The sequence below is a fragment of the Chiloscyllium plagiosum genome, chromosome 25 (assembly GCF_004010195.1).
Source record: "Chiloscyllium plagiosum isolate BGI_BamShark_2017 chromosome 25, ASM401019v2, whole genome shotgun sequence".
In the NCBI taxonomy this organism is placed as follows: Eukaryota; Metazoa; Chordata; class Chondrichthyes; order Orectolobiformes; family Hemiscylliidae; genus Chiloscyllium; species Chiloscyllium plagiosum.
The window spans coordinates 26,082,212-26,100,785 of record NC_057734.1 but is presented as its reverse complement, the minus strand read 5'-3'; the positions used below and the strand labels follow the sequence as shown (position 1 = coordinate 26,100,785).

General features: G+C 41.2%; 1 protein-coding gene across 1 annotated transcript in view; it reads right to left on the bottom strand.

Annotated features, from left to right (window-relative positions):
* The window catches only part of LOC122562685 (MLX interacting protein), a 136,236-nt gene that overhangs the window by 43,755 nt on the left and 73,907 nt on the right, over window positions 1-18,574 (bottom strand). Inside the window, exons 9-10 of the mRNA XM_043715758.1 lie at window positions 14,986-15,643; window positions 4,222-4,328 (exon numbers count right to left, since the gene is read on the bottom strand). Of these exons, the coding sequence (XP_043571693.1) occupies window positions 4,222-4,328; window positions 14,986-15,643 (765 nt within the window). The remainder of the gene's footprint in view (window positions 1-4,221; window positions 4,329-14,985; window positions 15,644-18,574) is intronic.

Here is an 18,574-nt window from a genome sequence, read left to right as displayed (position 1 = left end):
AATAAATAACTGGGGAGTGGGAGGAAAAGAGGAGAAGGGAGAAAACAGATGAAGGGAGAAGTAAGTTAAATAGAAAGAGTAGGATAACAGAAAAGGGTAACAATACAGAGAATGATAATGAGTGTGCTACAGGAAGACAGTGTATAAGTTTAAGAGTGCAGCAACAGATAAGGTCAGAGTGTGGAAGAATGGTAAAAAAGACAGAATTCAAGTCTCTGTATCCAAATGGGACCCAGCATTCATAGCAAAACAAAACAAAACAAGTTCTAATTTTTCCAATCAAGGCATAAGTGTGGTCTGATAGACATTACACAGATATCACTGACACCTAAATATCTGAAGCACAGCAAAGGGAATAGAAAGTAAATGAAAAAAATGGTGGAGGAGCTCGGTTATTAAAAACATAAGATAAGTGTGCTCGAGTCAGATGGCTTTGGCTTAGAACAGTAAGACATAGAATCAATTTTGGGTGGAGATGAAAGATAGCAAAGAATAAAAGGTTTTCTGTAGTAGTTTAAAAGACCCTCTCACAGTAACTTCATAGGGGGATAAAGTAGGCATGAAGGGAAACTATGGGCTTATAACATAGCTACTGCATAAGTCATTTTAATCTTCACATAGATTACAGGAAACTTTGCAAAAGTAACTTGAGTCCCTAGTATTTGGTCAGGACAATGGTAGTGCAAAACAACATAGAACCAACCAAGAATTAAGCTATTTCAGATCTGGCATTGTTTAATGAGACAACATCAACTAATGACCAAATACTAAAGGAGCCTTAAGACAACAGGGATCAGAACATGATAGAATTTCATAATCAATACCAGCAACAAAACATGCCTTAACAGTGGTGCCTCAAGCTTAAATAAAGGCAATTACAAGGGTATGTAGACAAAGACTGGGAAAACAGACCACAGAAAGGAAAAGATTTGCTGAAGTGAGAGTTGGAGGAAGAAACAGGCGAATAGGCAAGAGTAAAATGACTGGAGTGTTGAACAGGTATTTTTCATTAGTCTTTACAGATGAAGACACAAAAAGCATTCTAACAATAATTTAAAAAAAAAAGAGGGGTTGAAAAAGAACTTTAAAACAATCACAATCGCAAGGGCAATGGTACTGTGAAAATTACTCAGACGAGAATTGAAATGCTCCCTTGACCTGGTGGCCTGCACCCTACAGACTTATATAAGCAGCTGTAGATATGGTGGTTGTAATCTTCCAAAATATATGAATTCTTGAAAGATCCCAACAGGGCTTTTGAAGAAAGGATGAAACATTGAAGGCCACCTCGGAAAGTTACCTTGGGAATGGCAAAGAAATCCCTGTAGGTGACCCTCTGGTCACAATTACATTGATAAGAACGGAACCAGGCATGGACAATCCCACTCTCAGCTGGACAACAGCAGAGAGTTTTGGGGAAGGATAGCATGGTTAACCATCTCAAAAGGATATGAGGAAGTCACTCAGCAAGCCATGCATCAACTCTTAAACTCACCCAGATCAAGAAACTAACACAACAGAAATTATGGAATTCCATAACAGGGTATGGAAGATATAGAATGCATGGAAATAGATGGTGACACCTTGCAAAATGTCCATATTACAGAGGAGAAAGTACTGGATATCTTGAAATGCATAAAGGTGGATAAATCCCCAGGATCTAATCAGGTATACGCTAGAACTCTGCAGGAAGCTAGAAAAGTGATTGCTAGGACTCTTGCTGAGATATTTGTATCATTGATAGTCACAGGTGAGGTGCCGGAAGACTGGAGGTTGGCTAACGTGGTGCCATTGTATAAGAAGGGTGGTAAGAACAAGCCCGGAAACTATAGGCTAGTGAGCCTGACGTCGGTGGTGGGCAAGTTGTTGGAGGGAATCCTGAGGGACAGGACGTTCATATATTTGGAAAAACAAGGACTGATTAGGGATAGTCAACATGGCTTTGTGCGTGGGAAATCATGTCTCACAAACTTGATTGAGTTTTTTGAAGTAACAAAGAGGATTGATGAGGGCAGAGCAGTAGATGTGATCTATATGAACTTCAGTAAGGCATTCGACAAGGTTCCCCATGGGAGACTGGTTAGCAAGGTTAGATCTCACAGGATACAGGGACACCTAGCCATTTGGATACAGAACTGGCTGAAAAGTAGAAGACAGAGGGTGGTGGTGGACTGTCGTTTTTCAGACTGGAGGCCTGTGGCCAGTGGAGTGCCACAAGGATCGGTGCTGTGTCCACTACCTTTTGTCATTTACATAAGTGATTTGGATGCGAGCATAAGAGGTACAGTTAGTAAGGTGGCACAGTGGTTAGCACTGCTGCCTCGCAGCGCCAGAGACACGGGTTCAATTCCCGACTCAGGCGACTGACTGTGTGGAGTTTGCACGTACTCCCCGTGTGTGCGTGGGTTTCCTCCGGGGGCTCCGGTTTCCTCCCACAGTCCAAAGATGTGCAGGTCAGGTGAATTGGCCATGCTAAATTGTCCATGTTGTAGGTAAAGGGGTAAATGTAGGGGTATGGGTGGGTTACGCTTCGGCGGGTCGGTGTGGACATGTTGGGCCGAAGGGCCTGTTTCCACAGGGCCTGTAAGTAATCTAATCTAATCTAATGACACCAAAATTGGAGGTGTAGTGGACAGTGAAGAAGGTTACCTCAGATTACAATAGGATCTTGATAAGATGGGCCAATGAACTGAGGAGTGGCAGATGGAGTTTAATTCAGATAAATGTGAGGTGCTGCATTTTGGGATTGGAAATCTCAGCAGGACTTATACACTTAATGGTAAGGTCCTAAGGAGTGTTGCTGAACAAAGAGACCTTGGAGTGCAGGTTCATAGCTCCTTGAAAGTGGAGTCGCAGGTAGTTTGGATAGTGAAGGCGGCGTTTGGTATGATTTCTTTTATTGGTCAGAGTATTGAGTACAGGAGTGGGAGGTCATGTTGCGGCTGTACAGGACATTGGTTAGGCCACTGTTGGAATACTGCATGCCATTCTGGTCTCCTTCCTATCAAAAAGATGTTGTGAAACTTGAAAGGATTCATAAAGGATTTACAAGGATGTTGCCAGGGTTAGAGGATTTGAGCTATAGGGAGAGGCTGAACAGGCTGGGGCTGTTTTCCCTGGAGCGTCAGAGGTTGAAGGGTGACCTTGTAGATGTTTACAAAATTATGAGGGGCATGGATAGGATAAATAGACAAAGTCTTTTCCCTGGGGTCGGACATAGGTTTAGGGTGAGAGGGGAAAGATATAAAAGAGACCTAAGGGACAACGTTTTCACACAGAGGGTGGTACATGTATGCAATGAGCTGCCATAGGAAATGGTGGAGGCTGGTACAATTGCAACATTTAAAAGGCATTTGGATGAGTATATGAATAGGAAGGGTTTGGAGGGATATGGTCCGAGTGCTGGCAGATGGGACTAGATTGGGTTGGGATATCTGGTCGGCATGGACATGTTGGACCGAAGAGTCTGTTTCCATGCTGTCCATCTCTAAGACTCTAAAATTAAAATAGACACAAATACCATAAAATGTGCTTGCCACTCAATTCTATTTACTCATAACAAAACCTGATCTCTGCTTTTCTAACTTCCTTTGGTCTTTTAAAAAACAAGCTCCTTAAAAACTCTCATGTCGATCAAGTTCTGAGTTGTCGTCTGTAATATTTTTTAATGTGACTCCCTGTATCATATTTTATTTACAATGCGCCTGAAGCACCTTTGGACACAAATACAAGTTGTTGATGTTTCTGTAAACAAGGCAAAACTATTCCCATAGGTATAAGGTTAAATAACAGAGGATAAAGTAATTAGAAAAAAAACAAGGGATAAAAAAACTAAAGAAAACTTTACCTAATGTGCCATTAATAAGCTCTCACAAAGGCCTCAACATTACTCTTAACAATTGTATCTGGGCTGCTCTATATGACTGAATTCATTAGAGGCAACTGAACCTGGCATCTAGAATGGGTTGATAAAGAATGAAGCGCCCTCTACTGATTTGAAGTTGCCTGATTGACAACACTAAATCCATTCTTCTCAAACTTCAGAGGCACAATTTTTTTTAAGTGATGGTAAACTTATTAGCTGTTATAAAAAATGAAGCAAATTACATTAATGCTTAATCAGTTCATAGAAATAGTCCATGTTGAAGAGCACCACCTTAAATGTATCAAGTGGTTCACCTCAAATGATACAAATCTTGATCTGAGCAAAAGACATCTTACCGTGGCAATAGCAGCTGGTGTGATAACAACACTAGGCTGGCTACCTGCACAAGCCAGTACTCTTTCATGTTTTAATGGGCTAGAAGTCACAAGAACAGCACTGGAACCTGCAAAAGAAAATAATTTTTTTCCTATTTTATGCAACATCTGGAAAGGCTTCAGTTCAACACTATTTTCAACTATCGCTTTTTATTCAAAAAGTTTAAAAGTTCCACTGGTAAATCGAGACAAAGTATGGAGTTTGTTTTAGTTTAACTCTGTAAGGTGATCAGATCGCGAGCATCATAGAATCTCTAGTGAGGAATCAGGTTCTTCAGCCAACAAGTCCAAACTGACCCTCCGAAGAGTAACCCACTCAGACCCATTTCCCTACAGTTACCCCTGACTAATGCACCTAATCGACACATCACTGAACATTATGGGACAATTTAGCATGGCCAATTCACCTAACCTGCATATCTTTGGATTGTGGGAGGAATCCAGAGCACCCTGAGGAAACCCATGCAAACACAGGGAGAACGTGCAAACTCCACACAGACAGTCGCCTGAGGCTGGAATTGAACCCAGGTTCCTGGCCCTGTGAGGCAGCAGTGCTAACCACTGAGCCACCGTGCCGCCCAAAGGTACCAAAGCTTCAAACTTTTCTAAACTAATATTTTCCTTGTGTTGCTCATCAATTAAATGTAAAAAAAACAGTTGTTAGAACTTGTATGAAAAAGAAAAATAAACAGCACAATCAGATTGAGTAACTTGCATTTTAAATGAATTGAAGACTACAATAAAAACATGATTTTTGAGACATCCCATATACATTTTCTATATTATAAATAGCCTCTGCATTAAAAGGAAGAAAGCATTCCGTGTTAGGATGAAGTGAATAGATTAGGTAGGTCAGGAATGACAAATCCAGAGGTAGTTTGCAATGAAACTGCCCATATTGCCACTTACCCTAAAGCTTGCACTCTATTCAATTTTACAAACATATTTGGCACAGAATCCACTGAATATTTAAAAGAAAATCAGTTCCTCCCTTTCACTTTAAAACACCATGCTTAAGAGGGTGAAAGGAATGCTATCCTTTATTCCAGTAGGAATTGAACATAAAGGGAAGAATGTTATGCTTGAAGTTTGGACAGATTGGGCTTATTTTGCTGGAGTTCGAAGCATGAGCATTGATTTGATCAAAGCGTAAAACATTCTAAAGGTCTTAACAAGATTAATTTTGGAAAGAATGTTTCCTCTTGAGAGTGAATTCACAACCAAGGGTACGGTTTAAAAATTAGGTGTTGCCCTTTTGAGCAGATGAGAGTGTTTTTTCTCTCAGAGAATTTCCAAACTTCAGAATCCCCTGCCTCTGAAGGCATTTAAGATGCGATTGTCAAATATTTTTTAGGTAGAGACAAACAGGTTCTTGTTAGGCAAGGGAATCCAAGGTGACCAGGGTGGAAACATGCAATCCATATGTACGCAGTTCAGCCATGATCTTATTGAATGGCACAGAAAGCTAAAGGGGTCGAATGGCTTACTTCAGTTCCTAACTTGTATGCTTGCATGTAGAAGCAGGCTGTTTAAGAAGCATATTCAATGCAAGGACTGAAGTCTAGAATCTAACTAGACCCTTGTAATTGCTGCCTGGTACTTCTGCAAAGAAAAAATACAACTGATACAAAATGGATATATAGACTCTGAAGGGCTATAAATTACTTTATCTAAGTAATTTGGTAGGTGGTGTATAATGTGGGAAAATCTGAGCTTGTCCAATTTGACAGAAAGAAGAGAAGCTGAATATTATTTAACATGAGTGAGATTACAGATGCTAAAGTACATAGAGGTTTGGGTGCCCTTATAAAAGAACCACAAAGATGGTTACAATCACAAGAATCACATACAGGCACAGCAAGTGATTAGGAAAGCTTGTGAAATGTTAGTCTGCAAAGCAAGGGAAGTGAAGTAGAAAATAGGTGAATATTGCTATAGCCCTACAGGGGGAAATGAGACTGCAACTGGAGGGCTGTGTTTAGGTTCAGTGTCCTTACATAACAAGGGATATAATTGCATCAGAAGCACTTGAGAGAAGGTTCAACTGACTGACTCCTGGAGTCAAGGCGGTTCTCTTGTCATACAAGGTTGAGCAGATTGGATCTATACTCACTGGAGTTTAGAAGAGTTGAACAGGGCAGTTCTTGAGAGAGAACTGTGTGGAAGTCTAGAACTAGGGAGTACAGTGTAAAAATAATAGATCCTTTTGTAAAGGAAGTATTGATGGTATGGGGAGTCTAGGACCAGGTGAACAGCATTAAAATCAGAATCGAGCAAGTCACTGAGCAAGGACAGAAAGTGTACTCTGGGTAGTGATCTTCAATATCCACACGAAGCGTGGCTTGGCAGCACCATTACTGACTGAGCTGGTCAAGTCTTAACAGGTACAGGTGCTAGACTGGTTCTGCAACATGTGGTGGGGGAAAAACATAATTCATTTCATTCTCACCAATTTGTCTGCTGTGTATGACAATATAGTTAAGAGTGACCATCGCACAGTCCTTATGGAGATAAAGTTGCATCTTCACATTCAGAATACCAGCCATTGTGCTATCACCATGTCAAATGGAATTGACTTCAAACCAATCTAGCAGCTCAAAACTGAGCATCTATAAGATGTTGAGGGCATTAGCAGCAGCAGAATTGTACTCATGGCTCAGTTATCCCCCACTCTATCATTACCATCAAGCCTGACAGTCAATCCTGGTTCAACAAAAGTGCAGGAAAGCACTCCAGCAGCAGCAACAGGCATACCAGAAATGGAGGTGTCAAACTGGTGCAGCTACCAAGCAGGACTACTTGCATGCCAATTTGCAGAAGGAGCATCTGATAGGCAGAACTGAGCAATTCCACAAGCACAGAGCAGGCCTAAGCTCAGTAGTTCTGCCACATCCAGTCATGAATGGTAGTGGACAATTCAACAACTTACAGGAAAAGGAAGCTCCACAAATAACTCCTTCCTCAATAATGGGGAAGTTCAACATGCACGAAAGATAAAGCCAAAGCAGCTGTAACAATCTTCAGCCAGAAGTGCTCAGTCGATGATCCATCTCAGCCTCTCCCAGATGTCCCCAGCATCACTCTTGTCAGTCTTCAGCCAATGTGATTCACTCCATGTGATATCTAGAAATGGTTGGAGGCTCTGGATACTACAGTCAATTTGTGCTTCAGAAATAAACAGCATGGGGTGGCACAGCAGCTCAGTGGTTAGCACTGCTGCCTCACAGCACCAGGGATCAGGGTCCAATTCCAGCCTTGGGCGATTGTGTGGTGTTTGTACACTCTCCCAGAGTCTGTGTGGGTTTCCTCCGGATGCTCCAGTTTCCTCCCACAGTCCAAAGGTGTGCAGCTTAGGTGAATTGGACATGCTAAATTGTCCATAGTGTTCAGGGATGTGTAAGTTAGGTGTATTAGTCATGGGAAATGACATGTAATGGGTCTGTGTGGGATACTCTTCAGAGGATCGGTGTGGACCTACTGGGTCAAATGGCCTGTTTTCACACTGTAGGGATTCTATGATCCCCATTTATGAAAAGACAAGAAAGGATTCTCTCTCAAAGGGTTATTAGATTTTAAAATTTTCTTCCCAGATAAAAGTGGAGACTGGGACGCATATTCAAAACTGTACTGGAAATATGTTTGTTCAAGGGAGTCGAGCGTCATGGGCAAGGATAGGGTGTGCAGCAAGAAAATGAAGTTACAGCCATAAATCAGCTCAACCCTGATTCTACTGAATAGTGGAGTTGGCTCAATGGGCCACATGGCCTACTCCTGCTCCTATTACTTAAAATCTTCACACTCATGCGTCAACTTGCTTTTGACATATTTCCAAACTATTATATCTACCATATATCACATGGCTTGAGTCAGAATTTTATTGCGGCAGTTTATGCAAAGATAAATACTTATCTGCTTTATCCCTCACTTTTTTGGCCTTTCCAAACTATGTGCAAACCAGCAACTAGGATCTGTTTTCAGCACTCCGTCATGACTACACTTGAGCTGTTTGCTAAGCAGAAACAAATCTTGTGACTACTCAAACTCCTCCCCTCGTGCTGCTAGGTCTAAACTTTTGGTGATTCATGATGATAGCTATACTGCAGTTCCCCCACTTTTTTTTTAAAACAGCTTCCAATTAGAACCCATTGTGCAATAGATATAAATTGAAATAAATGGCTAATAAATAAGAAATCCATAATTGAGAATTCTGTAATTGAAACAGAAGACTCTAATTATTGCACAAATTCAACCAGCAATTCATACAATGGAATTTAACACCGGTTAGACCTCCACTGCAGAAAAATAGATCCTAGAAACCAATCTCGAGAAAGGATGCCAAGGTATTGGAGAGGACACAGAATAGATTTAGCAGAACGGTACAAGGGACTTCAGTTATGTCATGGGAGTACAGAAGCTGAGCTGCTTCTTTAGGAACTTGGCCAACCTTTACCCCCTTCACTGTTGGGGCAGATTACCTGAAGGTGCTGGAAATATGGTTCCGAGGTGCCGGGATGCGTGCAAACCTTCAGGAGGAGCGTATCGCTGAGGTTAGGCTGAAACTGGATTTTTGGGAGCACCACTCCCTCTTTATTGTGGGTAAAAACCTTGTCATCAGGGTGTAAGGCACTCACTGTTGTTTTACATAGCACAGGTCTGCCTCTCAGAACCTGTGCTATTGCAGTCACCTGAGCCACCTTCCACTTCATCTGGAGGTCTGAGACCTTATCCGCAGGGACACCATGTACAAAGCTCTAGATAACATACCTTTGCGCGTGGCTACATCAAGCTGTGCTTAGACCTCAGTACGCAAACACCAAGTGTCACTGAGTGTTGCGAAGGACAGGACTGGCCTCATTGTAGCAGAATGCTCCAAGTGGGCGGCACAGTGGTTAGCACTGCTGCCTCACAGCGCCAGAGACCCGGGTTCAATTCCCGCCTCAGACGACTGACTGTGTGGAGTTGGCACATTCTCCCCGTGTCTGCATGGGTTTCCTCCGGTTTCCTTCCACAGTCCAAAAATGTGCAGGTCAGGTGAATTGGCCATGCTAAATTGTCCGTAGTGTTAGGTAAGGGGTAAATGTAGGGGCATGGGTGGGTTGCGCTTCGGCGGGTCAGTGTGGACTTGTTGGGCCGAAAGGCCTGTTTCCACAGACCTGTTTCTAATCTAAAAAAAAAGTATTCCATTGTGTATCACCTGCCCTTCGTGAAGAAATTTGCAAACACCTTTGACCACAAGTGCCTCAGGAAGTGGTCAGCATGTAGCATCCTCGAGGGGATGCTGGAAAAAGAGGGGGTGGATCCTGTCAGGTTGTTCCCCGAGCAGACTACCAAAGTCATTTGCCAGAATGCCTCATCAGCAGAACTTTCCAACAAGCACCAAGACATCACCTAGCAGGTGGTGAGAAGGGCACTTCTTGAGAGATCGTTCATGTATGCCTGAACTCCATGTGCCGCTGCACACTGCCCTCAAAGTGGCTGCGGGGGTGTAGAATGTATCTTGGCAAAGGAAGTCTGGAGAAAGATGCAGTGGTTTTTGTCAAGGTTTGCCCCGAGCAGCTCCATGACACAGGTCTCTGTGCTCTACGGTCTGTTCCCCAAGATGCACCAAGATTAACATCGACTATGCCTGGAGGATCATCAACTCGGTGAAAGACGCTCTTTGGTCTGCCCAAAAGTTGCTAATCTTCCAGAGCAAGGAGTTGGCATTGACTGAGTGTCTCAGACTGGCACATTCCAAGGTCCAGAACTACATGCTGAGGGATGCAATAAAGTTTGGGGCAGCTGCCATCAAGGCACAGTGGGGAAGACCACCATCTCAGCTTTTGTGCTGAAGTTAAATGGGGGTCCATTCAATTATCAGAACCTTCCAATGCTTCAAATGTATATAAATATAGTCTTATATAAGAAATAAATGCCTTTGGTTTGTTTGCTGGATACAGTCAAACTCCAATGTTTGTTTTGTTTCTTCATAGGCAACAGTACAGAACTGAACTGCTTTAATGACTATGTATATAAATGATTCGGAGATGCCGGTGTTGGACTGGGGTGTACAAAGTTAAAAATCACACAACACCAGGTTATAGTCCAACAGGTTTAATTGGAAGCACACTAGCTTTTGGAGCACTGCTCCTTCGGAGTGACAATCACCTGATGAAGGAGCGTCGCTCCGAAAGCTAGTGTGCTTCCAATTAAACCTATTGGACTATAACCTGGTGTTGTGTGATTTTTAACTATGTATATAAAGATATTTTTATGAATCAGGTATATTTTTGATATCAAAAGAGAGAGAAAAAAAATGGGCTGCTCTCCATTCAGCAGAAAAGATTGATTTGATGAGTGCTCAAAATCATCAAAGGTTGTGACGAAGTAAAGAAGAACTGCCAATGGCAGAAAAGTCAGTAATCAAAAGACGCAGATAGCGAATCGGCAAATTTACCAGAGACAATGTGAAATTTTTAAAAAGTCAGCTCAGGAAATTGTTCAACAGAATGCACTGCTTGCAAGGGTGATGGAAGCAGCAGTACCACATTTCAAAAGTAAATCAGAAAAACTACTGGACACAAATTACTTGGAAAGAGCATGTAAAGAGCAAGTTGGGACAAGTTCAACCTCCTCAAAGAGCTAGCACAAGCACGATAGGGTAAAAGGCTTCCTTCTGGGCTATTTCATTCTGTAACAGCAATAGAGCACAAAACTGTCACCAGAAGTGACTACTGAGAACAAGCAGTATTGAGTTAATAATTGGCTTCCTGAAGTACTTCAGCATTGTCATGTTAAATCCAGAGAAGGCTTCACTTATCAGAACCCAGGTAAGTGGAGAAAGTTTAACAGTTTCAAATTAGCTGAAAGCTTTTTAAGAAGCCTTAATTATAAGTTGTGAGACACACAATGCAGAATGCTCAAACGTTGAGCCTGCAGCATTGGTCAACTGAAAGGTTAACAAATGGTGCTTGAGATAGAAGCTTTACTTTTTGCCAGAGATGGCAGAGATCAGGTACCTTGTTAAGCTGTTCCCTTTCCTAGTATTGGATTTCGTAAAGTCTACTGTGATTTAGATTTCAAATATCTAACTTTTTGACTTAACTAAAATTTACCAATCATCCTACTTTAATTCCTAGTGACTTCAAAAGAACATCTGATGATCTAGTATAGTTTCAACTCCACTTTCCTGTCTGCCCACGCACCCCAATAACTCTCAACTCCCTGATTAATCAAAAATCTAAACAGACATTGCTAGGGAAATTCAGCAGGACAGATTAGAGTCACTGGACTCAAACATTGACTTTGCTTTCTCCACAGATGCTGCCAGACCTACTGAGTTTCATCAGTGGGCCAATGCGGATGATTAGGATGTTAAGGAAGCCTGGGCTATACAAAGACGAGGCAGACAGCCCAAGAAAGCCTGGTCGCAGTTAGATTGGAGAGTGAAAAAATTTACATTAACACATGTGGATATCCAAGACTAGGAGTCAATTATAGTGGAGAAGCTTCCTCTTTTCAAAGGAAGGTTTACTTGATCTTTAAAACCTCAAGATACTTTGCTTGTTGTTAATTAACCATTGAATGTGATCCCTTGTCACCCTCACCAATAAACTTCTGTCATTTTCTTGGCTAGAATATCAGTATTGGAATTATGCAGGATTATAAGGGGACTGCACTTAATGGCTCAAACCTAAGTTAGCAAGGGTCAATCATCTGTTACAGATATGAGGAGGGGTTAAACTATGCCAGGTGACTCCAGAAACCCAAATATCCAGTTTAAGCTCCTGCTTTCCAAAGATGGGTTCCTTTCACAGGGCAGGAGAGAATGACAGCCTCAGAGCAATTTGCACTGCTCCACGTGGTGTAAACATGAGCATGCATGGCTATCAGCACCCCTCAGAGTAGTCTACAAGGAAAACAAGCAGAAGTGTCAACAGATTGAGATGGACCACAGGTCTGTCATAGGAAGTGCTAAATACGCTCAAAGTGTCATGTAACACAGAAGGTTGACTGCCATGCACTCATGTGACTTTACTTTTTATTTTTACTTTACCTACCACTATATCTTGACAGGGTCTCGATAGGTGAGATTGACAGAGCCAGCTGACCACTTTGCCTCATATCACTTTAGCAAGCTTACTTCGGTGGCTCAGCAAGTAAAGGACCCCCACCTGCTGGGATCTCCTACACTGCCTCCTCAGCCTGACAATGGCAATGTTTGGCTCCCTAGCATAGGGGGTGGTGGTATGGCATGGCACCCTAAAGTGACAATCTTTGGGTATCTGCCTATCACGCCTTTTTGTGACGACCCTACAGGATGTTGTATGTTTCAATCAACTCACTTCTTATTCTTCTGCACTCCAATGGACATAAGCCTAGCCGGTTCAACCTTTCCACATAAGACAACATACTTATGTCAGGCATTAGTCTGGTAAACCTTCTCTGAACAGTTTCCAGCACATTTACCATCCTTCCTTAAATAAGGTGATTAATATTCTACATTGCAATCCAGAAATAGTCTCAGTGGTGCCCTATGTAACTGGAAAATGACAGTCATAGAGTCAGAGAGATGCACAGCATAGTAACAGAGCCTTCGGTCCAACCTGTCCATGCCGATCAGATATCCCAACCCAATCTAGTCCCACCTGCCAGCACCCGGCCCATATCCCTCCAAACCCTTTCTATTCATATACCCATCCAGATGCCTTCTAAATGTTGCAATTGTATCAGCCTCCACCACTTCTTCTGGCAGCTCATTCCGTAACCGTACCAACCCTCTGCATGAAAAAGTTGCCCCTTAGGTCTCTTATATCTTTCCCCTCTCACCCTAAACCTATGCCCTCTAGTTCTGGACTCCCCTACCTCAGGAAAAAGACTTTGCTTATTAATCCCATCCATGCCCCTCATGATTTATAAACCTCTATAAGGTCATCCCTCAGCCTCCGACGCTCCAGGGAAAATAGCCCCAGCCTATTCAACCTCTGCCTAAAATAGTTTTACATTTGATTCTGCTTGCAATAAATGATAACGTTCTATCAATCACCTTTCTTAAATACTTGGTATATCTGCATATTAGCCTTTTGCGATATATTCCTTTGAGTAATATTCTTCTTTTATATTTTTTGTGCCAAAATGGACAATTTCACATTTTCCCACAATGTATCCCATTTGTTAAAGCTTTGCCCACTCACTAAAACAATCTGTCTTTTCCCCGAGGTGGGGGAGTCCAGAACTAGAGGGCACAGATTTAGGGTGAGGGGGGAAAGATATGAGAGAGACCTAGGGGCAACTTTTTTCATGCAGAGGTTGGTGCATGCATGGAATGAGCTGCCAGAGGAAGTGGTGGAGGCTAGTTCAATTGCAACATTTAAAAGGCATCTGAATGGGTATATGAATAGGAAGGGTTTGGAGGGATATGGGCCGGGTGCTGGCAGGTGGGACTAGATCGGGTTGGGATATCTGGTCGGCACGGACGGGTTGGACCAAAGGGTCTGTTTCCATACTGTACATCTCTATAACTCTATGACTCCAGTTTCCCACCCATCTTTGTGTTATCAGTAAATTTAGCAACCATTTCTTCCTCCCTTAATCTAAGTTATTTATATCTACTGTAAAAAATGGAGACCTAGCGCTGATCCCTGCAGTGCACCACTCATGAAATAAGACTACAATACCAACTTACCAAAAGGGAATTACATATTAATTTAAAAAGGAAAATTTGTAGAACTATGGCAGAGGGGCAAGGGAGTAGGAGTAATTACTAGCTCTTACAAAAAAACCGATAGAGGCACTTTGGGCAGAATTGCCTTCTGGGCTGATATCATTTCTACTTAATACATCATTTTGTCTGTACACCCAAAGATAGCATTCAGTTATACAACAGAATGCTCAAGCCCAGACTATGCATCACTTAGTAATGAATTCAAAAGAAATATTGTAACCAGCAAAACAAAAATAATTTTGGGAAATTAGTTTGCAATTGGCAAAATCCATTTCACAGAATCAGAGAAGTGTTACGACACAGGAGACTATTCAGCCTACCATTCTTGCACTGGCTTGTTAAACAAGCTTCATTACCTCGTGCCAAACTCCTACTTTCTCCCCATTCCTTTGGACATTGATTATTTGGCTGAAAGCAATGTATGCCCACTTGAATGCCTCAATTAAACCTGTCTCCACCCTACTTAATTCAACTTGCCTGACAAATCTGCTGTGTGGGACTGTATCAAATGGCTTCTGAAAGTTCATGTACACCATATCAACAGCATTACCTTTCTTATGCCTTTTTGTTAGCTCTTCAAAAACCTCTAGCATTATTTAAACATGATTGCCCCTTTAGAAATCCATGCTGACTCTTCCTAATCAACCACGTTTTTTCAACGTAACTATTAATTCCATCCTAAATAATTATTTCTAGAAGCTTCCCCACACATGAAAGGTAAACTGACTACTCTGTGACTGCTGGGCTTATACTTATGTTTCTTGAACAAAGCAATAATGTTCGCAATTTTCCAGCATTTTAGCCTCCCTCAAGGCAAGTGAAGACTGAAAGATTGTGGACAGTGTCCTTGTAATTTCTTCATTTCCTTCAAAACTTCCATCACTAGCACAGATTCTTTTAATTTCAGAAGGTAAGCAGCCTGAGATTAACCACCTTGATGAACAAATTGAGTGTCCATTATCCTACTTAAAAGTACAAATTGCAATAAACAGACGTCAAATTAAAGGTCAAAGTTTTCTTACCTGATGCCAAAAATTGGGCTAAGAAGGCATTTGGTGAAGGAGCAGGTGCTATGGGAACTGGGTCTGACTTCAATGTAGGACCAAATTTCTGGAGTTGTTTAGGAGGCCTATTTCCAAGCCCTGGAGAAGAGCCAGCTTTTGGTACAGCAAAAGGTGTAGAAACACTTGGTGGCTGCATAGTAACATTACAAGGCACTCCTTGTTGTTTTGTGGCAAGATGAAGATTCTGATTTTGGGTGAATGTAGTAGCAGCAGGAATTTGTGTAAACATAGATGAGGCAGTATGAGTAATCGCTGGTGGTGGTGGTGAAGCAGGCAAAGTAAACTTCTGATCCTCTGGTCTTACAAACAACTGGGTATTCAGAGACATGTCGGAAGGCACTTCAGACTTGACTGTTTCTGGTTGCTGGGTTTGGGGAGTCTGAGGTGTTAGTTCATCAGATGGAAACAGTAGCAAAAACGTCTGCTGGTTGTTTAGTGCTGTCTGTGGACGAAACTCTTGACTCTGAGGAAAAGCCGTGAAATTTGAACTACTATTGCCATTGCTGGTATTAACATGATCCATCACTGAAGGAGGACCAGGAGATGGAATTAGTTCCTCCTCAATGTTAACTGACGACATCGTGCCAGTTAGATTGCTAGCTGGCAAGATAGCTTCCTTGAAAAAACATAATTATATAGTAAATGACAAAAACTTTGATTGAGTGTAAGTGCTTAGCTGAAGATGGATTAAATTATTCCCACTACATAAATTAAATACAGACAATCTTCTGCCACTCCAAAATAATAGCAAAAGTAAAACTGATAAAGAACATAGTTCTTATTCACTGATTAGAGAACATAGAAGAAATTATTAGCAATGGCAAATGAATATTTAATATGTTTGTATTCATATCTGCATTTTAAGCAGGGACAGCAACCTGATTTATAAATAAAACAATATTTAGATAAGATTTTATTTTCTATTGCTAATACAACACCATTTGCAAGCTATCAGATAACAGGGCTGTAAAGAGGGAGTATTACAGACAAGTTGGGGAAGTCTGCCAGAGAAATTTAAAAATAGTCTGTAAAGGTCAAAATAAAATCCACCAGTTTATTACTCCTAAATCAGGATTATACTTTGTCTATAAACAGCACTGCTGCCCTGCTTTTGCTTTAATATCTCAATAATGTTTGAGTATTTTCTGGCATATTACACAAGTGTCAACAACCATTTTGTGATAATTAATAGAATCTTGTAGTCATATATCCCAAACCAACCTATCAGGAATATTATTGGAATGTCCTATATAACCTCTAAAAACATTTTAGATTTTATTTTAAAGTACAAGATAATTACTTTGATTATAAAACTAAAACAGCTGAGTTCAAAACCTTGCTGATCGAATGCTTCGATGATCCTTTCTTCCCGCTCCTCAGCTGACCCCTTCATTACTTTCTAAAATACATGAATCTGCAGTAAACTAAGAGGTGGGGCATGCTCAGATGCAATTAGAAGCTTTAAACTGTCACAACATATTTTACCACTGGGTGGTGCTAAAATTAACTACAAAACACTACAGTACTAGCTGAATCCAGGCACTGCACTGTCGACAAGTGCATATTAGCTCTCTCTGTAAAGTGTCACCAAATGAGGAAATCAGGTACTAAAACAATGTAAGCAAGATACTTAATTAAATCTCTAACTAATAGCAACACCTGAAATCAGATTTTTTTTTAAAAGGTCATCATTGCTGTTTATGACTTTCTGTTCAAAGATCAATATTACCTGGAGGTGAGTCACTATGTAGCAGACCAAAGTTACAATACATATGTGGTTGCACAAAACTTTAAAAGGCAGGGACTTCAAGACAGCATCTCTCCATTGCAAAACAAATTGGTTTAATGTTGGTCAATTCTAAAAATAGTATTGCTGCCATAGGTTTCATGCCTTAGGTATTGTCTGAGGCACAAAGTATTGATTAATCCTCCAAGTATTCTTATTTAAGTGCAGCCCTACTGATATCTGCATATGGTAATGTAAAAGGTCAACCTGTTATCAAATAATAGTAGTACTGGTGATCTGAATTGGATATTTACATCTTTTATAAATGGATATACCTTTTGCACTTCTGAAAGTGGGAACTTTGTGAGTTAAAATCACACAAATTATTAAGTATTTTCATGTCACAGCAAATGAACATACATAGCTAAGCTCAAATTTATTTAATTAACTTGACTACTAATACAAAATAATGAATATTCCCACACGTTCCCCAACTTATTGAGGAATAGATTTTAACCCCTAATCTCATTGAGCCAGATTAAAATTCCATATTAGTTTTCTGTAATTCAGTGTTGCTCTGCCTGACTGCCTGTGTCTCCATCCCTATATTTCCTCTTTGCCAGAAAAGAATTAACTTTCCAACAAAGAAATGCTGACCAGATGATAGAGGCAAGTTAAAAAATTAAGGAAAATGAACACTACAGAAGGGATTTATATCAAATATACTTTTATTAAGTTTAAATAATGGATTCCTTTGCCCTTGTCCAGAAGTTCCAAACGTTTGGTGATACATAGTTTCATAGTAATAGAAGCAGGAGTAGGCCATTTGGCCCGTCGAGCCTGTTTTGCCATTCATTAAGATCGTGGCTGATCTCCCCATCGTCTCAGCTCCTCCGAATAAGGAGGATAGTAAAAGCTTTTTTAGATATGTGAAAGAGAAAAAAATGGTTAAGACTAAAATTGGATCCTTGAAGACAGAAACAGGGGAATATATTACGGGGAACAATGAAATGGCAGAAGAGTTAAATTGGTACTTCAGATCTGTGTTCACTGGGGAAGACACAAGCAATCTCCCTGAGGTGACAGTGGCTGAAGGACCTGAACTGAAGGGAATTTATATTTGCCAGGAATTGGTGTTGGAGACTGTTAGGTCTGAAGGCTGTTAAGTCCCCAGGACCTGATGGTCTACATCCCAGGGTACTGAAGGAGATGGCTCTAGAAATCGTGGATGCGTTGGTGATTATTTTCCAGAGTTCGATAGATTCAGGATCAGTTCCTTCAGATTGGAGGGTGGCTAATGTTGTACCACTTTTTAAGAAAGGAGGGAGACTGTTAGGTCTGAAGGCTGTTAAGTCCCCAGGACCTGATGGTCTACATCCCAGGGTACTGAAGGAGATGGCTCTAGAAATCGTGGATGCGTTGGTGATTATTTTCCAGAGTTCGATAGATTCAGGATCAGTTCCTTCAGATTGGAGGGTGGCTAATGTTGTACCACTTTTTAAGAAAGGAGCAAGGAGAAAGCAGGGAAATTATAGACCAGTTAGTCTGACCTCAATGGTGGGAAAGATGCTGGAGTCTATTATAAAGGATACTGCACATCTGGATAGTAGTAACAGGATAGGACAGAGTCAGCATGGATTTATGAAGGAGAAATCATGCGTGACTAATCTTTTGGAATTTTTTGAGGATGTAACTCTAAAAATGGACAAGAGAGATCCAGTAGATGTAGTGTACCTGGACTTTCAGAAAGCCTTTGATAAAGTTCCACATAGGAGGTTAGTGAGCAAAGTTAGGGCGCATGGTATTGGGGGCAAAGTACTA